Source organism: Macrosteles quadrilineatus, unplaced genomic scaffold, assembly GCF_028750875.1.
Source record: "Macrosteles quadrilineatus isolate MER2022 unplaced genomic scaffold, UCM_ALF_1.0 Scaffold_4__1_contigs__length_99947679, whole genome shotgun sequence".
NCBI lineage: Eukaryota > Metazoa > Arthropoda > Insecta > Hemiptera > Cicadellidae > Macrosteles > Macrosteles quadrilineatus.
The window spans coordinates 58936540-58962447 of record NW_026542597.1 but is presented as its reverse complement, the minus strand read 5'-3'; the positions used below and the strand labels follow the sequence as shown (position 1 = coordinate 58962447).

Genomic DNA, 25908 nt, shown 5'->3' with positions numbered 1-25908 from the left:
TTCAGATTAGATTTCTACAATGCTCCACTCCTAAAGTCTACAACAGACGATTTCAGATTAGATTTCTACAATGCTCCACTCCTAAAGTCTACTACAGATGATTTCAGATTAGATTTCTACAATGCTCCACTCCTAAAGTCTACTACAGATGATTTCAGATTAGATTTCTACAATGCTCCACTCCTAAAGTCTACTACAGATGATTTCAGATTAGATTTCTACAATGCTCCACTCCTAAAGTCTACAACAGACGATTTCAGATTAGATTTCTACAATGCTCCACTCCTAAAGTCTACTACAGATGATTTCAGATTATATTTCTACAATGCTCCACTCCTAAAGTCTACTACAGATGATTTCAGATTAGATTTCTACAATGCTCCACTCCTAAAGTCTACTACAGATGATTTCAGATTAGATTTCTACAATGCTCCACTCCTAAAGTCTACTACAGATGATTTCAGATTAGATTTCTACAATGCTCCACTCCTAAAGTCTACAACAGACGATTTCAGATTAGATTTCTACAATACTCCACTCCTAAAGTCTACTACAGATGATTTCAGATTAGATTTCTACAATGCTCCACTCCTAAAGTCTACAACAGACGATTTCAGATTAGATTTCTACAATGCTCCACTCCTAAAGTCTACTACAGATGATTTCAGATTAGATTTCTACAATGCTCCACTCCTAAAGTCTACTACAGATGATTTCAGATTAGATTTCTACAATGCTCCACTCCTAAAGTCTACTACAGATGATTTCAGATTAGATTTCTACAATGCTCCACTCCTAAAGTCTACAACAGACGATTTCAGATTAGATTTCTACAATACTCCACTCCTAAAGTCTACTACAGATGATTTCAGATTAGATTTCTACAATGCTCCACTCCTAAAGTCTACTACAGATGATTTCAGATTAGATTTCTACAATACTCCACTCCTAAAGTCTACAACAGACGATTTCAGATTAGATTTCTACAATACTCCACTCCTAAAGTCTACTACAGATGATTTCAGATTAGATTTCTACAATGCTCCACTCCTAAAGTCTAGTACAGATGATTTCAGATTAGATTTCTACAATACTCCACTCCTAAAGTCTACTACAGATGATTTCAGATTAGATTTCTACAATGCTCCACTCCTAAAGTCTACAACAGACGATTTCAGATTAGATTTCTACAATGCTCCACTCCTAAAGTCTACTACAGATGATTTCAGATTAGATTTCTATAATGCTCCACTCCTAAAGTCTACTACAGATGATTTCAGATTAGATTTCTACAATGCTCCACTCCTAAAGTCTACTACAGATGATTTCAGATTAGATTTCTACAATGCTCCACTCCTAAAGTCTACAACAGACGATTTCAGATTAGATTTCTACAATGCTCCACTCCTAAAGTCTACTACAGATGATTTCAGATTATATTTCTACAATGCTCCACTCCTAAAGTCTACTACAGATGATTTCAGATTAGATTTCTACAATGCTCCACTCCTAAAGTCTACTACAGATGATTTCAGATTAGATTTCTACGATGTGTATTTCAACTTTCAAGGTTAAAGAATGTTGAATGAATGAAATGTTAGCATTGTTACCAAGATCAGCTGGTTTCAAAGCTAGGACAATTTATCAATAACCCAATGATTTAGAGCAAAAAGGTTGTTAACTGAATTTCTTTTAATTTGATTCGGATGAGAGCAGTGAATTTGTATGTAGTCTAAACTTATACATTTAAAACGTCTTGAGGTCACAAGCTTTTTCTAAACCCAAAGTTTTACCCACCCAATCTTGAGAGGTCCCTCAGCTAGTAACTTAGTTGGGACGATGTCGAAGTTGGACAACGTTAAACGTGGACTACGTTAAAAGCAGACACCGCCTCAATCAGACAACGATAAAAGCAGACAACGACGAACATGGACACATTCAAATGTGTCCAAGCTTAACGTTGCACGCAAACGACGAACCTGGACACATTTATAAGTTGTCCAGGGGTGGCGTTGCACGACACGACGAATCTGGACACATTTGAATGTGTCCAAGTTTAACGTTGCATGCAAACGACGAACCTGGACAAGTTTTCAAGTTGTCCAGGGTTGTCGTTTGCGTGCAACGTTACCCTTGGACACATTCAAATGTGTCCAAGTTTAACGTTGCATGCAAACGACGAACCTGGACAAGTTTTTAATTTGTCCAGGGGTGGCGTTGCACGACACGACGAAACTGGACACATTCAAAAGTGTCCAAGGGTAACGTTGCACGCAAACGACGAACCTGGACACTTTTAGTTTTTGAATAGACTGTACACCAGGATCATCAAATTCTCAGTCTCGCTCGGTTGGTAAACTCTGAATGAGCGTCCTAAAACAGAAATGCCGTGAATACGCCTTATTGTTACAAGGCTTCTTTCTAACACACTGTTACTAATACACTGTGCTGAGTGACTCATAGTCCGCGAAACACATTGTACATTATAAATTCGGAAATTTAATTGCATGTTTATTTGGTCGTTGTAAATGTTTGCTGGATACCCTATTAATAAAAAATTAAAACCTATGGGACCTGGATACACCGTGTCCCAAACGGACGGTTCAAATCTACAGCTTTTGTTCAATATACGTGTTGCTAAATGTCGTAGAAAAGTTAATTAAGTCTCATTTTAAAACTGCCATATTTAAGTGATTTTTAGTGCCCTTCAATAGTAATTAGCTGTCCATTGTTTTTGGCTCATTTGAATCTTCAAAGCATACATTTGCAATATGGAGCTGCGGCTGAAATCAAAATTTGTTAATGGTTTATAGAAACGAAATATGTGGAGTGTTTTTGTCTGGGGGTTTGTCCTTGGTTTTCAATGATTGAACGTATCAGTCGTCAACCTCTAACATGGATAAACTAACAAAATGAAGCAAACAGATGCCTTAGATTTTAACGTTTTCGTGGCGAAACAACTGCACTAGAGCAGTCAAATTGTTATGGATTATTTAATTACGGTATGTGTAAATGGATCCTGCTCGACTAAACCTTTTTCACAATGTGCAGTCTATCGTATCCTACGATCACAAATCGTACCTACATAGGTTGAAATAATAAAACTGATTCGTTTGAGGATTATTTGAACAATGCAGAAAAATAGCGGTGATACACAATGACAACATATCAGGCGTGTATTTGAGATCGTTAGTGAATCCACTACTGGTAATACTTTGCAAAACCGTTACGGAACTATAACTACACCCGCCACAACGAACCTGCAGACTAAAAGCTACTTTACTTTAGTCTGACTGTGTTGTCAATAAAATATCTCCTTAAAAATGATATATTTATTCTCTATTACTATAACATTCGTTTAACGAGTTTTTATGTATGCTGCTACAGGGAAGGCTGTAAGGTGTTTTTATAGTTCAATTTTGACAGTATAGTATAAATAAATACATTTTCCAAATTTGATCAAATTTTGTTTATAAACAAGCAAACAACAACAGTTCACTTATTCTCCTTAAGAATACTCTCCTAGGGCTCTGCCCTGCCTGCCTTTAACGTTTCTACGTTATTCTTATGAATACACTTAATATTGGAATTTTCAAATGTATAACGTAATTTATTTCATTATATCGTATAAATTTATACGAAAAGTAATTTGAAAATTATAAGGCTGCTGATCTATCGAAATTGTGTTTATTTATTCGTTGTTTCTTTTCATCCAGTATATCTATGGAACATAATAATTATTCTTTCTCTTTGCGAAGCACGGATATAGCTCGGACGTAGGGGGTGGTGAAGGAAGTAATAAAGGTGAGCAGTGTTGAGTGTGGGAATTGATTAATGTATCTGCAATGCTAAAATGCTATGGGAAGAGACTGTAGATTGTGGGTTAAAATGGTTACGAAGCACGAATAGATACATATTTTCGATATATACAATTGTTTACAATAGAAATTTACAACTGAGTTGACAACAGCTGATTTTTACTCCATAGAGGCTTAAAAATGATTCTTACTCCCTAAAGAGTGACCCGCAACGCATGCATTAAAAACGACTGCGTTTATGTAGTATGACAAAAACAATATATTATGAACCCTTGATGATTCCGAATGTTGTTTTTCAACTTTACGTTGTAATCGCAATAGAGAGCCACTTCAACCCATTTAAAACTTAAGTTTCCGGATTGTTGATAAAACAATTTTTCTTTTATTAATTCATTTTATTTGTTCGTAATTTATTGGAAAATTGATATACAAAACAATCCAAATCACTGGTTTGTATGATATTGTACAAGTTTCAAATTTTACTGCAAACGTCACTTAACAAATACCATGATGTAACGAGATAATACGTCATCTGAAAACAAATGGTGACCTGTTTAGAGTAATGTTCTTCATATTAACTTTCAATTTTATCTTTGCGTTATAATTTATTTACAATCAGTGACGTGTTTTGAAATTACTTTTAGAACAATTCATTTAGTTGCCAATTTTACATATTAGTTAGTACAGATTTCTGAAAAATACTAGTACTTCATCTATGCTAGTAGTCTCATCTAAAGGTACCAGTACAATCGGTACATATCTAACTCATGTCACAGACTCGCGGGTAAAAATAACTCGTTAAGGGTCAAAGAATCCGAATCAGAGTGCATTTATTAGTCAGTCAGTCTTAACAATGTAATATATTTTGATGATTCTGGTCAATAAACAATAACCTGATAATCTATATAAAGTGAACCGATAATATTAGGATGAAATTATTATTTTGTATACAGGATTCATGTAAACCAGAGGTTTACTAGTTCGATTCTAATAACTGAGCGGAGCGAAGTAAAGCTCTTTGGGATCGGCTTCAATGTAAAACTTTGTAACACTATCACACTCAATAACGGCTAAACATATTTTTGCCAAACTTACCAAGCTTTTCCGACAAATGTTTGGAAAGTTTTGAACGAAACAATCTCAATTTCTAATAATGCCTATATATTGTAAAAGTAACTCAAAGTTTTTAAATTGTAACATTGACCTTGTGGATAGCCATGATGGTTACAAAATGACGTAAAAGTAAATAAAACTATTAATCATACCATACCTTTACAATCGAGCCAATTTACTAAATAAACATAGTAGAGAGGACAGACATTCGTCTGATGATCACAGATCAAATAATACTGACAAATCTATATAAATAAAATTCTAGTTTTCTCTGAATTATATATTTTTTTGGTTACTTTTACGTGTTATACATTAATGTAGCCGAAACAAGTCTTATCTCAATTTCTGTCTGTCTGTCACGGCTCAGAAGGCATTTTACGCGGCCATCTCCAGAAAAACGAGAGTACATAAAATCAAGATTCAAATCATTTTAATGTATTCACGGGGTTAGCGTGAGTGTATTTAGCCAATAAAATATAGCCTCACTACTTTAAATCATTTTTATGTATTCACGGGGTTGGCGGGAGTGTCTTTAGCCATTACAATATGGCCTCACTACTTTGTAAATATAGCTGTCACTGATATGTTTACATTATGTTGTTTACAAAAACCGCAACAATTTCAATCACGTTTTGAAATAAAAGCCAAACAAAGTGACATTAAAAAAAAAATTGTCCTTACATAACGGATTTAATTAATCGCAAGTGCAATAATGTGTAACCGCAAATGAAATTAAATAACTTAGCATCATCCAGGTCAGGAACCGGAGATTCTTTGTGTATCAAATTGTTCCTGATTTTTGATAACCGGGAAAAACCTTGAATCAGTGCTGTTTAGGGCTGGGAAACTTACATTTTTTTAAATCATCGTCGTCACTAGCTTACACAAATTAGGTTTCCACTCATTGACGGCGCTTACTGATTTTATATGTACTTTGCTATGGTTAAATTGTAGCAAATTCCTTCATTAATTAAATTCTGAATTTTCGTGTGTATGTCTGTTTGTGACGCATTAATGTCTTTATTACTCAGTGTTTCACGAAAAAGTCAAGAGCACTTTTGTTAATGGAAATGTCAAATTGGATAGTGTTCAATGGTGAGGACTACACTATCGCCGTGCGTCTCTACCTCGCCGGACCGCCAGATCGGCGGTTTCGCCGGAGCAGCGGGTAGCGGGGCATTGTGCCTTAAACGGTGTAGAGGCCAATAGCACTGTCTTGTCTTTTAGCAGTAGTACCCTGGTTCACTGTAAAATGCCTGGGCAAGTGTTGGCCACGTGTGAACAGGTTCTCGTTCAACTTGCCTGGCCTACGACAATTCCAAAACCACGTGATGCCAATTGGCAAAGACAATTGTCTCGCCAACTGGCATCGTGTAAACCCGGCTTTATGGAGATGAACACACTTACCGGCGAAACAGCCGGACTGCCACTGCCCCCACTCCACAGTCGTGGTTCAACCCTCGAGGGTTGTGATTGTTTATGATTTAATGCATTGTCCAAGTAGTGTATTTAGTTTTGTTTTGCTATTTAGGAAATTTAGTTTTTATTTTTAGTCTGTTTAGTTTTCTATATCATCATGGTAGATGTTGATATGGATTTACTTATTAGTTTGGTTCATGAGAAACCGGAACTTTGTGATAGGTCTTTGGAAGTTTACAAAGACAAAAACAAAACGAGGGACAGCAGCAGCTGGCGACAAATTTGTGCCGCACTGAATCCAGCCTTTCCAGCGTCTCATGTTTGTTTTATCCTTGTATTTGCACTGTAATCTTCGATAGTAGCTCGTCGAATAAGGGGACAGACATTCGAAAATAATTAAAAAACTTATTTTCTCCATTTATCAACTGTAAAAATATAGTGTAAAAAGCTCCATGTAGCTGTCTGTTCTCCAGAATAGGATGTACCCAAACAGTTCGGTGGTGTTTTATCTTCCTTCTGTGGTGGATCAAACACAGCAAGGCCAACTTTTGAGGTCTTGACAGCACCATTTCTAAGACTAAACTGTACTAGAACTGTACTAGTGTAAGACGAAACTCATTCAGAGTTCATTGCACTCTATTTTATTGTCGCCGGCTCCGGCAAAATAGTTTTCGCCGGAACAAGTGTGTTCTGACCCTCAACCTCCGGCGGATCTGCCGGATCCGGCGCTCGGCGGTTTCGCCGGTAAGTGTGTCCCTGGCCTTAGCTAGTTTTAAATAAACATGATTTACACGTAAAGCAAGGTATATGTTTTATAAGTTAACTAGAGTTCCAGATTAATAGTTTAGTTTACCTTAAACATGATTGTTTTATTTTCATTAGACATATTTTTAATGAGATTCAGTAAGAAAACTAACCTATTAACACTTGTATAAATATGCTCCAGACTCAAGAGCATAAAGTAAAGACCATGACATTTTTTTTGCAAGTCCTTAAAATCAGCATTAGAAAATACATTATACAGCTGAAAATCACATCTTAGAGTCTTCGGAGTGTTTATTTGCAGTTTTATGTATACAAAAATACTTATTTCTGACAGTAGATTTATTATCAGTGGAATTCATTAGTTTTGAATGAACGTAACCTTTTTTGGCCTAACACAAAACTGTATGATGCGTCTAATTTGTAGAGGAAATCCGATGTTAAATATAGGCCAATAAACTAAAAAATATGTGATTAACCGTTACGACATCAACTCTTAGGCCTATAATATGGCGCAGCTTTAAAAATGATAATACTGTAATGATACCATTTTTAAATGCAGAATTTTTATGTTGGTAATTTTTACTGTGTCAATAATGCGAGTTTATTTAGGCCTACAATGGTTTTCAATTACTTGAGATGAACGAAATACGAATGACACGTTTTTGTGCAGTCACACAAAATGTGTGAAAATGTGCAAATAGCACCGATACTTTTTAAATAAACCTGAACTACTATTTATTTTTTATTAAGTCACGTTTGAAGATAGAAATCTACGTTTCATATTAGTTATGTATGGACAACATATACAATATTTACATGCTAATAATAAGAAAGTCTGGTCTATTATACACACATTCCCATCAAAAATAATTTTATGTGAAATGAAGAGGCTTGAAAACCAAACAGATATTTTTAAATAGTCGCCCGAAACTATATTACGATTGGCAACGTTAGACGTATATGTAATCTTATTACTACTGTCATGATTATTTCATTCATATTTAATCCATAATATCCGGAAAATTAAAAATAATACTAAGCTATGAAAACAGAAAAAGTATAGTTCAACTGATCTGAAAGATTGGCGACAAACATGGACAACGCAAAACAAAAGCCTGAGGGATGCATTTTCTTTATCCTAAAGGCGGTTCCAGACATGCGCCAGTCACCAAGCACGAAATATTAACGTTCAGCGATTTAGTTGTCTTGCTATCCACCGATTAAAAAGTAGACTTATACTACACACATGTGTTGTTTTCCGAGCAAGTGTTAGTTTTTCCGTCCGTAGGGAACAGAAAATATTCGTTTACTTTTATGTATGCAAAAATACCGACTATGTGCAACACTACGTCACAGTGGTGGATAGTTGTACGAAAATGTAACCGTAAAATCTGAAAACAGCCAGCTTTATTACCTAAAACATATGGGATATTGCAGTGAATCTATCCACTAGTGTGACGTCATGAACCTTCAGCATGGCGTGTTTTTCTAGTGGGGCCTTGGTCAAAATCCCAAACAATGGACTTTGACAGGTAGAATGTACAGTCAGGTCCCAAAACAAGAGACTTAAGACAAATGTCCAGATTCGTCGTTGCACGACACGACGAGACTGGACACATTCAAATGTGTCCAAGCTTAACGTTGCACGCAAACGACGAACCTGGACAAGTTTTTAAGTTGTCCAGGGTTGTCGTTTGCGTGCAACGTTACCCTTGGACACATTCAAATGTGTCCAAGTTTAACGTTGCATGCAAACGACGAACCTGGACAAGTTTTTAAGTTGTCCAGGGTTGTCGTTTGCGTGCAACGTTACCCTTGGACACATTCAAATGTGTCCAAGTTTAACGTTGCATGCAAACGACGAACCTGGACAAGTTTTTAAGTTGTCCAGGGGTGGCGTTGCACGACACGACGAATCTGGACACATTCAAATGTGTCCAAGGGTAACGTTGCACGCAAACGACAACCCTGGAAACTTAATCTGTCCAACTTTAACGTTGTCCGCGTGTGTCGTTGTCCAAGTTCGGCGCGGTCCCACTTAGTTGTGTCTCTAACTCCCAGAGCAAAGATCACCCACAGGAGTTAGCCTTTGGAACAGAGGTTTTTACCGGTTAGGAATCCCTGGGAACGGCATCAAGATCTCTCACCCCTAGCATTGACTTGGATTTAATGACACTAATAGTTGTGTTTGTATCCAGGATATCTAAAAGTTTGGCTAAGAAAGTCTTTGCACGATACAAGAAACATAGAAAATTTCACTGTCACTGGCAATTGAGGAAAGAATGATTTGGGGAGAGAAGAGTGGGTTATGGGTGTATCCTCCAACATCAACCTTCGTGCAGTCAGTAACTATGAACAATTTTTTGTGGAGTGTACATAATTTATTTTATTTTTACTTTATTTTTTATCAGATCAAACTCTTTTCATTCAGGTAAGCCTGTAAGCCTTGTTACCCTAACAACATTTCTTCAACTTAACTTATTTTACATCAATAAAAGAAAACTTGTGGTAAATACTTGTTAATTTAAGACTGTTGGAAATAGGACACATTTTTGGCAGATATACTTACGCAGAGATTAGATCTTTCAAAAGATACAGCAAACACATGTAAAGAAACTGCAGACCAAATTGCCTGATAATGGCTTTTGTCAGGCTAGGGGATCGCTTGTGAATTGATGCTCTATTCTTCTCCTCCTCCCATTTTCTAAAAAATAGTCATCATCATTTTATCAATTTAATTTTAAGTTTGTTAACCAATGATCTCATAGATAAGCTGGGTTTTCCTAGGCGAGGAAGCGGAGAGCGGAGAGCAGAAAAGAGATTAACATGGTGTTCTGCTATGCTTCTAGGAAAACAGTAACATTAAATTACCTAAGACAAGTGGAGTCCGCTCTCCGCGTTCCTCTCTCCACTCTCCACTTCCGCGCCTAGGAAAACCTGGCTTTAAGATTACAGTACTAGATAAAAACAGTATTTAGAAGATGAGTAGTTATAATGCCCACCATAAAAGCTAAATTTTGCTAGAGATATTTATTCTACATTGAAGAAAAAATAGTAGAATTGGGTTGGAATTCATAGAATGTATATGAGTCAATGTGTGTTTTCCACTTTAAAATGGCCATTCATATTAAAGAATAACTATAGGAGAGATAAGTACTTAAACAAAGGAAAATTATGTAAACTAGCTTTTACCCTTGGAATTCACCTTGTTTTACTTCATAAGTATTAATAAAACTATTGATTGGTTAAGTTAAGCTGAAATAAACAAAACAGAATACAGTAATACAAACTAATGATCACACCTGATTTTAATCCTACTAATATTATAAATGAGAAAGTTTGGATGTATGTATGGATGTATGTTTGTGACAAGTGAACGCATTAACCACTGGACGGATTTTGCTGAAATTTGACATGATGATAGGTCACATTCCCGATTAACATATAGGCATATTCTTATCTCAAAAATCCTTTCGGGCTCCGCCCCAGTGGCTCTATAGTTCCCCATGTTAACCTTATGAGTATTCATATAAAAAGGGAATTAAATAATTTAGTCAGCTGTTTCAACTAAAAAGTTGATTCTATGATATGCAAAAGCATTAAAAACTTACAAGGATTACCAACAGGGTGCAGCACTATTATTTTTTTTAAATCTATGACAACAGCTAATTTGCAACCAAAAGGTGAGTGAGCGTAGCGAACGAACTTCATCCTGGAGGCGAGTTAGCGTAGCGAACGAGCTAACCTGAAGGCAAGTGAGCGCAGGGAACGAGCTCCAACCTAAAGGTGAGTGAGCGTAGCGAACGAACTTCAACCAGGACGTGATTGAGCCATGCGAACGAGCTCACTTATGAAGTAAAACGGGGCAAAGCCCGCGGGTACAGCTAGTAAGATAATAAATTGAAAGAATAACAAACAAATAAGTACAGCTGAGATATTTTTAACATAAGTACATGGAAAGTTCCCTTTAGAAAGGAATTACAACCTAAAAGGGCAATTTATGAAATAATGGATAGTTTTACGCAAGGTTATTTGTTATGACGAACATTTCAAGTATATGGTTTATGGATGTGTGACTTTTAGTTTTCTCAAAAGTTCAAGGGTACTTTGGGATTTATATATGGACTAGCTGTACCCGCGGGCTTTGCCCCGTTTAACTTCATATGTGAGCTCGTTCGCTGCGCTCACACGTCCTGGTTTAAGTTTGTTCGCTACGCTCACTCACATTTACGGTTGGAGCTCGCTCGCTGCGCTCAATTGCCTTTTGGTTTCAAATTAGCTGTTGTCAAATATAAAAAAAAATAATAGTGCTGCACTCTGTTGGTAATCCTTGTAACTTTTATGCTATTGAACATCATAGAACAGAACCAACTTGTTTAATTAAAACAGCTGTTATGATTCATTAATTCCATTTAAATATGAGTACTCATTAGGTTAACATGGTAACATGGGAAACTCCAGAGCCACTGGGGCGGAGCCCGAGAGTCCGATCAGAATAAAAACCACTTAGTTTTCCTATTTAATGCCTAAAGAATCAGTGTACCAAATTTCAGCCTCTTAGGTAAGTGGGAAGTGGGAGAATTAGTGATGAGTGAGTGAGTCAGTCAGTCAGTCAGTCAGTCAGTCAGTGAGGGCTTTGCCTTTTATATATATAGATAAAACACACTATTTACTAGGGTTGCTTTCAGAGAGGTGAAAGCCAGTTGAGCGGAACAAACGTGATTTGATATTTGTAACTATAAGTAACTAAATGTAAAAAAGTCAATAGCTTAATTTACTAATGCTGGTTTTATTGATTAAAATTATAATAATTTAAATTTACCTCTTCCAGAAGTGCATTATGGTAGTTTTGACCAGGAAAATATTACAGTAGTTGGTAGCCTACTTCTGGACAGGCCTAGACAATTATCCATACCGTGGTTAAAAGTGTACTTCTATAAGCCCAGGTAATTAATGATTTACTTATTATTACGGTTTTAACTGGACGTATGTATATTCCGTGGCTTGGCAATCAAATAACAGTATTTATATAGGATAGGCTACTGTTATCAACATTTGAAATTATTGAATTGTTACCAAATTACTGTTTTACAAGATGAAGATTCCATTTTCAGCCAAGCCATTCAAATGAGGATTTGCTGAACAATTATTAATATTACAGAATAGTACAGGGTGTTTTTAAAAGAATGCCGGGATTTCAAACGGTCATTGCTCAGGGACTATTCAAGATAATCGAACGATTTAAACGTCAAATTGAAGGGAAAAGAATAACGTTTTTTTATTCTTTCATACAATTCGGAATGATTCAATAACATTCAGATTTTCATCAATCTTATATGAGCGTAAACCTGGCAAAGTCTGTACACTTAGGGCGATCGGCAAGTTGATCTGATGTCTTAACTGAATCTTTTTCGGCACAAAGACTCTATCTTTTATAGATAACAACATAAAGTGACCAATTTAGGCTTTTTAAACTGAAGACTTCGTTGGACTATCGATTTTTTCGGGCTTATGATGCAGAAATGTCGGATTCCTTTGACTATGTTATCTTTTGTTTTTAGCCGGCCGGGTGAATGTCTTTTCAAAACACCTCGGTGCCATTAAACTCATTAAACCAGCTTCAAGTTTCTTTATTATCAAGTAGATTTAAATTTGGTTGAATTTTGCAATGGATATAACCTCTACGAACTACGATTACAATCTGTGCCTTATGTTGCGCCGTAAACGTCGTACTGGCGACTGGCGTCAGGCATATGAGTAACAATAGCGGCCTATCACGCCGAAACTGTTTTACGCATACCAAGGCCAAAGCTTCCTCCCTTACTGTACGGGAAACAAAACTTGTATAAAGTCAATGCTAGAATACTGTAGATGGTTTGTTAAGACCATATGCAAGCATTTTTGAAATTGTTTCCCCGTTTAACCAACTATTCCAAAAGATAAAAATTATATGGTGCAACACAAATAAACAACCCGATCCCCTACTTATAACCTACACTTTACCTTCCTAATCTAACCTTTCTTCAAAACACTTAATGTAGTCACGAATACTCATAAACCCCGACCTACCCTCCCCACATGTCTAAATTAGATCAGTGTTCAACCTGTGTTTTATTAATAAGTGTAATAACTTACTGTACCGTCGATGTAATTCAACATAATATAACCTGTGAGATATTCGGTATTATCGGATTAAATATCGATTTCGATGCGGTTCGATATATCGCTTATTAAATCCTTATTTCTAACATTCTGGATGTTTAGCCAGCTGATTAGCTGGCAACACATATAGGTTCCCAAGAAAGTAGTCACCGGTCCGTATCCCTCCGCTCCTTGTTTATGCTCCATGCATTGAGAAAGTAGTTCCGTATATTTTCTCGATTTAGAGTGAATTCCGCGCCTTAAACAGATTTTTTAACGGCATTTTCTTGTTTATTAAGATCATAGGAATGGTTTAAAAACGTTTAAAAGAAAAGTCTAGAAAGTTTAGAAATACCTTATGATTCTCTTGTTTACATTTTTCTTGTAAACAAAAAACTTGTCATGGCTACTTTAGTCCCATAAGCCTACTGTTAAAAATTTGAAATTTTAAGTTCGTTTTAAATTGCACTGGCATTATCTAATTGAAATTTGTTTGTTTAAAAACCATCTCACTATTAGTCTAAGTAATTTTGTTAAGTTTGGCTGAAATGCGTTCAGCTGTTATTGAGTGATGTTTCTCTATTTGTTGCATTGAAGTTGATCCCAAAGAGCTTCGCTCAATGAAAACAGATTTTTAGAATCAAAGAAATAGTTATATTTGTTACTATTTTGTAAAACAACAATGAACAAAGTCAGCTCCCGAAAAGTTATAAAATATGTCCAATAGTCTAAATATTGTTTAAAAAGAGCTTTTTTAACAGAGTTAGTAATTCCAGAAGATACTTAATAGGTATTTAATAAGTAGAATCGAATAGATTAATCTGAAATAATAATGAGAGTTATCTATATTTTTAATACGCTAGTTTATTTCTAATTTACTCTGTTATAAAATCACTCCTGTAACAATTGCTCAATTTCGAGCTAAGGGTATACTAGTATATTTTAAATCTGTTTAAAACAGTTTTGTTACTAATAAATTATACATACTTTTCAAGACCATTTGTAAGGAATTCAGATTTATGATCTGGCATAGCTTCAGGAATGTCATCTTCTTCAAAATCTTCTTTGTTGCCTTGTCGAATTATATCTATCATCCACCTGTATAAATTAAAACAACTACAGTGTATGGATTGATATAAGACTATCTGTTGGATTGTTCTATGCAACAGTTTTATCTTTCATGTTTACAAGCTTATTAACAAATCATCGTCACCAACTACGGTACACCGGGAAAGTCAAGTAAATTTCAGTTGTAGAATTAACATGCTTCTGTTCACAAATTTTGGCGGTTGTAGGGGAAACATTTCCATACCCTCCACCAAAATTTGCAGCAAATTTGCAAAAAGCAGATTTGAAACAGCTGGTCAGCTGTTATAGTGAGCTCTAACCGTCAAGCTGTAACATACATCAAGAAGAAAAGTGGTGGGGGGAACCCCCTGAAACTGCCTAAATTTAGTGAATGGACTATACTTGGTAATATAGTTGCTGTAGGTTTGAATAACAGTTTAGTATGAAAATTAATCCTACATTGCTTTAACAGTATTATACATAATGTAAGTAGTAATACTATGTGCATAGTTAAAGTAAAGTGCATATTAAAGCCTAGTAACTTATTTACATTCTTTAAAACTTTATCAATAAATTGAAAACGTTTCTTAAAAATCATTGTACTTACAAGAAAAACAATCTTGAAACAGCGCTGGCCTTGATCTTAGGGTTGGCCCGCGGCATCCGTACCATGGACCTCACACTTGCGTCCATGTTGAGAATTGACTACCTCACCTCATCACAGCCTTAGCCTCGCACTTATCTTTGTATTTACTTAAATCTTAGTCTGTCATATAGTTACTGTTATCACACCGCTACCAAATTACTGTAAGATCATAATTCAACTAACACAAACATTTTTAAGTGTTTGACTTAAAGTTGTGTACAGTTTTAATAGTGTCACCTATGATTCCAATTTTGTATCCATGTAAGGAATTTATGAAATAAGAAATCCTCTTTACAATTATTGTAAAATCAAATGATAAAAAAAACATGTTAGTTTATTGTTGATTAATATAGTTTTTTGTTTAGTTTTGCCATTTAAAGATTTATGACTAACAAGTGGTCCTGGTTTAAGAATCAGCTTCTCTTAGTGAGTAATAATAAGTAGTTTTGTCCTCATCCTTTTTAATTCGATACATGTCAATTAAATACACATCATAATGTGTCAGCAACATAATGCAGACCTGGAATACAGATTTTTATTATTTTTGAAGGTAAAAACAAAAGTAACAGCTTTATTAGTTCTGTTTATTTATTTATTTGTATTTACTCAGCCCGTTAGTTGGCCTTATTTTTCAAAAGTAAAAACTAAGGTTAGTGCTGTATTTTTTAGAGTTTCCTTTTTTTGTGTAAAATAATCGTTCATTATTAAATCGAACCCCAATGTCAATCGAAAATCCAACGCTAAGACATATTTTATGTTTCCAACCTTTCACTAAAAAAAGAACAAAGATTCTTATATTTTTGCTGCATGAAATAAAAAATCTTAAGACTGTAACTAAAACTGAAATATTTGACAATAAAAGTCAATGTTGAAACCCAAGTCAGTGTACGATTTAGTTGGGCCTAGCTGTAGGCCTATTAATTGAATATTGATCCGTTTAACAAAGCAATAGCTACACTTGAGAGACAAAATCAAAATCTTTTTGTGAGTAATAATCATTCTTATTTTTATATAAACAAACTTTTAACAATATTGATTTTTAAAGAAGTAACTTATACACACTTCCGTATCACAAGCTGTTTTGTCAAAAGTTTAACCAACACTGGTTAACAAACATTCCCTTATCATGTATGGCATCTCTCTGCAAATATACAACTATTACTTGTTCAGTAGAGTTGTAAAATGTGCTAGAGGAAATATTCTGAAAATTTAATTTTGAGGTATTTTAGAGTATGCAAGTAAACATATCATACTTTGAACCACATCAAAAATGTCAGTGAGTGTAAATTAATTGTTAGTAGGTAGAACAGGTTCTGTAGCTCTTTAGTGTATTAAAACATTATTAACAAAACCAAATTTATTGAACTCACAAATCAGACTAAACTAAAAAGTAAACAAACATAATAATATCAACAGTCATCTGACAGATGTTATAAATAAAACATATGGACTTATTTCTTGATACATAACACTTCTTCCCCCGTCAGATAGTCCTTGAGATATGCCGGTGGTCGACGGATCCGAACAGGTCGAGGACTCACGCTCATTGAAGTGTTTTGGGAATTTGATCTAGAGACACGTGTCCGAACAGGTTGTGGACTCGTGGTCATGCTAGTGGAGTCTTGAATTAAACCAGAAACGTTGGGACCAGCTAAACCAGAAACGTTGAAACCAGCATCTTCTTGATGAGGGTTAATTGATCCTTCTATACCACTAAAGGAATTGCGAGATTGTTGCATCACTGATGGTCGCATCGGTTGTACGTCTGGTATTCTCATCATAATAGGATTGCGGACCATTGATGGTGGTTGAACTGGAGTGATATGATGTGCTTCTGGTGTTCTCATCTGAATAGGATTCTGGAATATTGGGTGGAATGGTGGGTTTACTGGAGATTCAGGATTATCCAAGTGTGAGTTAGGAGATACTTTTGATGTTTCTGAGCGAGGTCTCAATTGGTCGATATGACGTCGTATTTCAATGCCTTCTTTTGTTGTCAAATGGTAGCTCAGCGGCCCGGTTATTCTAGTGACTTTAGCAGGAATCCACTTTGGTCCTCGCTGATTGTAGCTTCTTGCAAATACGGAATCATTTTCTTTAAATTTCCTCTGAGGTGACTGTTGGTAATCGTGAAGCGCTTTATCCAAGATTTTGTCTTCTTTGTCATTTGAAGAATAATCAGGGTGAACTCTGTCTAAGATAGTTCTAATACGCCTTCCGAACAGCAGTTCACTTGGTGACATATTAGTTGAACAATGTGGCGTTATATGAGATGATATTAGGAACTGAGCGAATCGTTTTTGCCAATCTCCTTGAAGTATTCGTCGCAAAGAATTTTTTGTCGTTTGGACCATCCTTTCTGCCTGGCCATTCGATGATGGATGGTATGATGCAACCACGACGTGGCGGATGCCATTGCTTTCATTAAACGATCGAAATTCTTGTGAAGTGAAAGCCGACCCGTTATCAGATACTATTGTGTCTGGAACACCATGTGTTGCAAAAAGGCTTCTGAGAACCTTTATAGTTGATCTTGAATCTGTAGAAGGCACCAAAACTACTTCTAACCATTTACTGAAAGAATCAACAACAATCAAAAACAACTTGTTTTGGAAAGGCCCAGCGAAATCTATGTGGAGACGAGACCAGGGTTGTTTTGTTTTCTCCCAAGGAAGAACCGTTGCTCTTGGAGGGCTGTGACGACTTTGTTGACATGCTTGACAAGAATTCACCATGTTTTCTATGTCTTGATCAAGTTTTGGCCACCAGAAATAGCTTCGGGCCAACGCCTTTGTTCGAACAATGCCCTCATGTCCCATGTGTAGAAGCTTCAGAGCTTGTTGCCTGAGAGTAGATGGGATGATCACCCTAGTTCCCCAAAGTAAACATTGTTTGTATTGAGAAATTGAGTTTTGACGAGAAATGAAAGGCGTAAGGTTGAGATCTGAGTTATTAGTTGGCCAGCCACGTTGAGTCCATAAGATTACTTTTGATAGAAGTGGATCCTTTTCTGTTTCTTTTGCTATTATATTAGCAGTAATTGGTTTAACCTCATCGGATTCAATGTATAACACATCATTCAAGACTTCATTAATCTCTTGATCAACAGCATTGGAGGAACATGGAAGACGACTCAAACCATCAGCATTCGGAATAGAAATCCCCGGTTTGTATACAAGATCAAAGTCATATCCATTTAAAAGGATACTCCAGCGAATCATTCGAGGTGACAGTGTGTTTGGTGTTTGTTTATCCACAGTGAAAAGACCCAGAAGTGGCTTATGATCTGTTCTAATTTCAAAATGCCTCCCATATAAGTAATTGTGAAATTTCTTAATCCCTCCAATGATGGAAAGTGCTTCCCTATCTACTTGAGCATATCTTCGTTCTGACTGACTCATTGTCCTGGAATAAAACGCAATTGGAACTTCCTTTTCCCCTCGAACCTGAATAAGCACACAACCAATACCATAAGGAGATGCATCACAAGTTAGTATAAGATGGCTGGAGGGATTGTAATGAGCCAGTATACTATCGGAAGAAAGGAGCTTCTTTGAAGCATTGAAAGCAAGTTTATGTTTTTCCTCCCACCGCCATTTAACATTTTTGTCCAATAAGCGATGTAAAGGTTCTGCAACATTGGCTTTGTTGGGTAAGAAACAGTGATAAAAATTGAGTAACCCTAAAAATGCCTGCAGTTGATCCTTGTTAGTCGGCTCAGGAGCATCTTGGATGGATTTGACTTTGTCCGGGTTAGGACGAATTCCGTCAGAGCTCACAACAAATCCCAAGAAGTCCACTGATGTAGATAACAAAGAACACTTTTCACTTTGTAGTGTAATTCCTGCATCTCTAAAACGAGTGAATACTTGTCTTAATGTGGTAATCAATTCATGTATGGTTCCTGCTTTAACCAAAATATCATCAAAGTAAGGGATTACATTATCTAAGCCCGAGAGCAAACCCTCAATAAAATGTTGAAATATAGATGGAGCTGAGCTAATACCGAACTGTAGTCTTTTTGGTTTAAAAGCACCCTTGTGTGTGATTAGTGTCTGAGCTAGCGCCGACTTCTCGTCAACAACCAATTGTTGATAAGCTTGGGCTAAATCTAACTTAGCAAAATATTTACCTTGGTTTAATTTGGCTAAGAGTTGAGAGATTGGTGGAATAGGGTACAGATGATCTTGGATTGCTTTGTTTAACGTTGCCTTATAATCACCGCAAATACGTATTTTACCATTGCTTTTTACGGAAACAACTATTGGTGTGGCCCAATCCGATACCTGAACAGGTTCTAGCACTCCCTGATTAACTAACTTATTCAGTTCTTCTTCTACTGGGGCCTGCAATGCATAAGGTAAAGGGCGCGCTCTTAAGTGAATTGGGTTATAATTCTGGTCAATTTTCAGTTCGATTGGAGGCCCTTTATAACACCCTAAAGAATTTGAAAATACATCAGAAAATTCACTTTTCAGATTTTGAACATCCATCTGGGCTTTACTTAGAACGTCAGATTCATGGCAGTTGAGTGAAAGTACCCCGTTTACTTCAATATTAAGACTTTTTAGCCAATTACGCCCCAATAAACTATTTCTATTACCTTCAGTTATGACTAACGGAAGGAATCCATTGAACTTACCGTATTTCACATAAACATTAGTCTGGCCTAAAACACTTACAGGTTTACCACTATAATCTTTAAGTTTCCAGGGAGAAGGTTGCAGTTTACAGTTTTTATGAGAAATTTTATTCCATAGTTCCCCTCCTATGATAGAAACACCTGCACCAGTATCAACTTCCATTAGAACTTTGTGATTATTAATTTCGACAGTTGTACACAGTTCTGGAACTTTAGAGCAATTAACTTCCTGGACGTACTGAGTTATTTCGTTACTTGATTGAGGTGGAAACGCTTCTTCTTGTTCACAATTGATTTCCTCTGACAAAACTTCATGAGCCCGTTGTCCCTTTGAACCGTGTTTTTGGTTGAAATATTCTTTGGGGCGTGGTCTCCCTCCTTTACAAACTCGTGCTAGATGCCCGATTTTCTTGCAAATATTACAAATAGTCTGAAGATGGGGACAATCCCTTCTAAAATGTCTTAGTCCACAACCAAGACAAACGTTAGGCGTATCAGAGTGAGCTGGATTGTTGTTAAATGCAAATTTCCTGTTTGAATGGTCAATTTTATGTGCATTAGCAAAGTTTGAGATACTAAAAGAAAGTTCCCTACTTTGAGTTTGAAATAATTCATTTGACTTAGCTGCAATAACAACATCCTGAAGTTTAATAGTAGGTTCTTTCAAGATTTTATTTCTTAATTCATCACTCCTACATCCAATCAAAATTTGCATAATTAATTCCCTATCCAAGTCGTTGAATTCACAGTTCACAGCTAATGTTCTTAGCCGAGAATAGAAAGAGTTAAACGATTCTGCTTCTGCTTGACGACACTTCCTAAAATTAAATATTTCAAAAAGGACATTTTTGGTAGGAGCGAAATAGTCAGTTAATAACTTTACCACATTTTTGTATGTTATTTCATCAGGTTGTGGTAAGCTGTCAAAAATGTAAGCCACATCCTCACCAGCTAGATTAAGAAGTAGTGCAGTTTTCCTTACATCATTGGTAATGTCTGCAGCTAAAGCATACCTCTCAAATTGCTTAATCCACGTACCCCAACGCTGTGTGACACTTGCAGGATTCGTATGGGGGTCAAAACGATCAGGCTTATTGAGATCCATTATCCAATTATCCTCGTCGCCAGTTTAGTGTATTAAAACATTATTAACAAAACCAAATTTATTGAACTCACAAATCAGACTAAACTACAAAGTAAACAAACATAATAATATCAACAGTCATCTGACAGATGTTATAAATAAAACATATGGACTTATTTCTTGATACATAACAAGCTCTAAAATGGTCCAATAGAAATTGAATAAGAAATTTGGTAGTCATTATATTATTTTTTGTTAATTTGTGTAGCTAGTTTTAGCGAGTTTCCCATACACAGGGAATAAGCTATTACCCTAGGAATCATGGCTAGGATTATTATTAGGGCTATTTTCATGGTAAGGAACCCATCAGGAATGAAATGCTTTTTTCTTTTGATGTACCCAGAGGTCAAAATAACTATCCGTTCAAATTTATATATCTGCCTTGATTACAAAAACTAAAAAAATCATCCAATTTAGAGGAAATTCTGTTTAAACGTGTAAACGGAAAGTAAATGAAAGAAACGTCTTAAAACACTTCAAACATATATTTACGCTTATACTGTTACTCAAAAGAAAGTAAATATACATAAAAGATGTTAAGTGGTGATCGATTTTGATTGGACACTCCAATCATCATAAGACACAATAGGCGAATCAAGGTAAAGTTCATTCGCCCATTGGGTCTATTGGAGTGTCCAATCGAAATTGATCACCACTTACGTGTAAACCTAAATTGATTCTAAAAAGTTCACGAACCACCATGATCAGACTATGAAAACAGGGTTTATGGGGTAAAAATTGGGTATTACCTTGTAACGAGTTATTTTTCCTAGGGGGGTAAATATTTGCTATTTGACCGCGCACCTATTGCTGGCATCAGCAAGCGGCGGCGGCGAAGCTAGCGAGCGCCCTTTGACCCGGCTTATCAGTGCCGATAAGCCTGGGATATCCTAGTTTCTCAGGACAGTCTAGGACAGAGACATTCGAGTCGTGGATCCCGGACAGTGAGGATAGTGAGGTGTCTTGTGGAGACGACTGGGATACATCGGTGGGGTACGTAGAGAGGAGTGTACGTGACAGTGGTGTCGGAGTACGTTGGTGGTGTGATCGCACAGAGTGTTGGTGTAAGTTGGGTACAGACCCACTATTGGTGAGTGGATGACGTTCCTTACATTTTGGTTTAAGAGTTGATAATATTAATATCTGATTTTATTGCGAGAGTTAGTTGTAACCAAACTGGTCAAAGCCTGACAGTAGTTAGGATTTATTTATTAGTCAGGAATAATATCAAGGTATATTCCTGACGGTTCTGGGCAGGTGCTAAAGCGCAAATAATATATTTTATTGACTGTAGTAGATATTATTTTGCGTTGTACCAAGAGTTGGTTATATTACTAATAACTGTGAGGCCCGACAAACCTAGGCTGAACGATTTAGCGTGCGTAGTTGGAAGCACGTGGCCAGTAGGCTAGTAGCTAATATTATTAGCCTATTAACAGAAGCCCAGCTAAGTAATATAAAGTTGGTAGTAACAGTAGCAGTAGCAGTAGTAGGGTTGTTGTTGATTAATCATTTGATTATCTTAATTTAACCTGAACAGCTTGTTTAGTAATCCAACACGTTATCTTGGTAGCTTGGATAGCGGAGTACCGGCTATCAGATAATATATTTATCTAGTGTTTGGAACGTATTTAATATTTATTTATCTGCTACTAAGTAACTCAATAATTTGATAGTAGTGCAATTGATTGGAAAGCCAAGTTGCTTTGCTTGTTTGGCTTGGTATTTATTGAGACCAGCTACTAGAGGTTTTGTCACCCTGCCTATAGTATACTTGTACTATTATATGGTATTGTTATTGAGTGAACTGTTTGATTGTTAGCTTGGGCAATAGAGTTGTGTATTGGATTATAGTGGCCTAGTAGACCCCGCCTGGTGATAACTCGCGTTGTGGTTTTTATTGGCAAGTCGTCGTGTAACTCACTGTGTTTTAGGCACTCTGGGCTTAACTATTGGATAGTTAGGACGAAGCCCGAGTTGCGTAGTCAGCAACGACCCCCTAGGTGAGTGGAGAATCGGCGTAGGCCTGGTAGTGATTATTGCACGTTTGTTTTGGTGACTTGTTTTTGACTTGTTCACAGTGCCCGTGTATGAGCCAGTCCTATACCGGTTAGACCCGGCTTTTGGCCTAGTGGTTTCCCTGACCTTATCGCAGACCCTGGAACTTTACCCAGCCATTGTAGGCTGAGCTATCCCCGGCAAACGTTTGCGACTGCACTTACTTGTAATATTTTTTTTCCAGTGCAGAAAGTAGCGTCTCAACCTTTTCATGTGTCCACAGAAAATTTTCCATTAATTTCCATGACCATTTTGTTGAAAATTTTTTTTCTTTTACCCTCAAAACATACAATTTCCAATTTCTTTCCAAACCATTTTGATTTTGCAGAGCTTAAAAATAAATAATTTATTATAATGAAACGTATGCCAAATAGCTATGGGAAAAATTCTAAAAAACTGTAAATTTAAAAATCCTAAATAATTGTATGGAGAATAAGTAGATTCCTTGTTCATATATATATTTGTTTTAAATCAATAGCCTAAGTTAAGTGACCATAACTCATTTAAGTTCATTTTCAATATTTCTCAACTATAAACAAGTTTGATGCGGGTGCGGTGTATCTACAGAGTGACTGCCCAGCAAATGTTGCAGATCTACACCGCACTTTGTTATTGGTTACTGAATATCAGTTTTGCCATACAATTACATCCAGTTATATTGTAACACAGTTCACAGTAGGACTTCAGGTCTTTTAAGTGTCACAGCCATTGGTTTGGTCAAAAATTAGAATTGTGGAGCACCCTGTGATTGGCGCAGCCCTCTCGGGTAGCGATCTGTCTCAAACCTGCCGCAGCAAACCTGTTACGATAAAACTCATGACCCAATTTATAGCATTGGCATTCAGAAAGGGGGAATGAAGAAATAACAAGGAGTAAAAAACATGTTTTAATACAGTATGAAAACTTAACTTCACATTTGGGCAGTTCTTTTCATCATGGCTTCGACAGCGAGACGATTCAGGTTCAACTCTTTGGCAACTGTTAATTTGGTGCCTCGTAGAACTTACAAGCAGAATTCCATGCCATAACAGGAAACTCAAGATTAACACAGTTCTCTTGTACAGCCTTCTGTAACAGTCAAAAGCAAACAAATAAAAAGATTATATGAAATTGTAAATAGTTTGTAAAAAATTTTAAGTAACTAGAGGGATGTTACTTAGCTAATTGTCTATCTGCTTGGGCATGGCCTACATTGTAAATGGGAGGAATACGGGTTCTGGGTACAGAAAGACTGAGGGCTTTAGGATAAACCATTTAACATGTAGGTCCCATATAATTGTTACTTTTGTCCAACCTCTAAAGAAATTCTCAAGAAGGGAAGCCTCCCACATAGTATAGACTACGCTGTGTAACCTTCTTTTGGATAGCTAGTCACACACAAAGTACAGTGTCAGCAAAACGGGAGTGCCGATGGAGACCAGGTCCCTTCAAACGCACGCACCCCCACAGGTCTCCATCGGCACTCCCGTTTTGCTAACACTATAGTTGTGCTTACAGACAGACAGTAAGCAATTCATGATTTTACATGATGGAGGACTGTTGTTTTTACATGATTTATTACACATTGGAGGGTCACAGATTTTGGGCCCTTCTAGCCACCATAAGAATGTAATGGACAACGCAAAGCCAGCCGGCGGCGCTTGACTGTCAGGGAACAATGCATTGGTATATGGAGAAGGGTGGGTCGATTTGAGCTGGCCCACTATGCGTTGATTCTCAATATTCTCACTGGGAGTGCTGAGCGTTAGTGTAGCTTTGTTTACATCCCGCCGTGTATGTTGTACACCAACCGGCAAACGGGTTGTAGTTGTAATATTTTATGAAATAATAAGTTAACACTTTTCGTTAGTTTTGTGATACTAGGCGTACGCTCATTCTTCCCGTATTGAGACGAAACGAAGATAGTGAACAAGTGGAATAAGGCTGCGGTAAGGCGACCAGAATACACGGTAGTACCATTTGGGTAGTACTCTAGTTGTTGGTGAACAGAGGAATTACTGGATATAGCAGGCATGTTTCCACCCACACAGATGCTCAAACAGTGTCTTGCAGAGCATGAGATCATTTTGAGAATTCCAGAGGTCTTGGCGCAGATGTGGTGAATATCTGGCTCGAACTCTTATGAAGAGTTCAACATCCGGAGAATTTTGCTAAATGCTAAATGTTTTCAACTTATTTTTGGTGGGATTCACCATATTCTTTGTTGAAGTCTTAGCTAAGACATTATTAAGAGCGAAGGCACATTCAAACAAAGAGCAAGCTGAAGAGCAAGGACTCGAAAGTCATAGAGGGAAGCAACTTTCCAAAAAAGATTTATATTGTCAGCCAACTTAAGAGAAGGGATAACTCTTTTGATGTCATTAAAGAAAATGTAGAACCGAAAATATTTGAAATTTTGTTGGATGTTTTCTTGACAAATAGGCAAAAAACTCCATATTCACCCCATAAAACCACATGAAAGCCAGTTCACATGATCTAATCAAGACAGTTAGTAAAACCGTAAAACTCAAAATGTTAAAGGAATGTTTATTGTATTACACCAAATTAATAGAATTATCAAGATCCCTTGTCAACTCCTCCTTATACATAGTCGCACAAAGACTTTGGTAAATGGTACATCTACATATGAATGTGTATTGGATTGGCAATTTTCTCTATAACCCTAAATCAAACAATAAATTATGTAAAATAGTATTTTTTTCTACAATCTATTAAAAAGTTTCTGTTAGTATGTGTATTTAGGAGGTTTTCAGAGTTAGTTAACAAATACAAAAAGACTCAGATTTGCACCACAGCTCTCTATGAAAGCCTGTTATCATGATCTGGCCAGGATGCTTTCACTTTTCTTTTCATGCTGAATAACATTTATGGGTTAAAATGTCATGGGATATAATTTTTACCTATAGCCTACCTCTGTGACTCTTGAGTGTAGGAGTTTTGCCAACGGGTATCAGGTAGAAAGGATCCCCATCCATGAATTCCACATACTGCGGAGTTTTGCCAACGGTTGTGGGTTGAGCGAGAGCGATTACACGTGACCGTGAGAGTGGCTTCCGCTAGGGGTGGACAAACCAGGCAGGATGCTGACTGTATT

At 36.6% G+C, this 25908-nt stretch overlaps 2 protein-coding genes across 2 annotated transcripts in view; both read right to left on the bottom strand.

Annotated features, from left to right (window-relative positions):
* Positions 1-15011, bottom strand: part of LOC128992955 (ATP-binding cassette sub-family C member 4-like) — a 66663-nt gene extending 51652 nt beyond the window's left edge. Inside the window, exons 1-3 of the mRNA XM_054416701.1 lie at positions 14932-15011; positions 14244-14354; positions 9685-9819 (exon numbers count right to left, since the gene is read on the bottom strand). Coding sequence (XP_054272676.1) covers positions 9685-9819; positions 14244-14354; positions 14932-14987 — 302 coding nt within the window. The 5' untranslated portion in view covers positions 14988-15011. The remainder of the gene's footprint in view (positions 1-9684; positions 9820-14243; positions 14355-14931) is intronic.
* Positions 15012-16421: 1410 nt separating this feature from the next.
* LOC128992954 (uncharacterized protein K02A2.6-like) lies at positions 16422-18191 on the bottom strand. Its single transcript, XM_054416700.1, has one exon. It carries the CDS (start codon positions 18189-18191, stop codon positions 16422-16424), a length of 1770 nt encoding a protein of 589 aa, XP_054272675.1.
* Positions 18192-25908: the final 7717 nt, after the last annotated feature.

What these genes read in the sequence shown, in the direction of transcription:
- LOC128992954 (XM_054416700.1), bottom strand. Translation starts at nt 18,191, where the DNA reads ATGATTCGCTGGAGTATCCTTTTAAATGGATATGACTTTGATCTTGTA.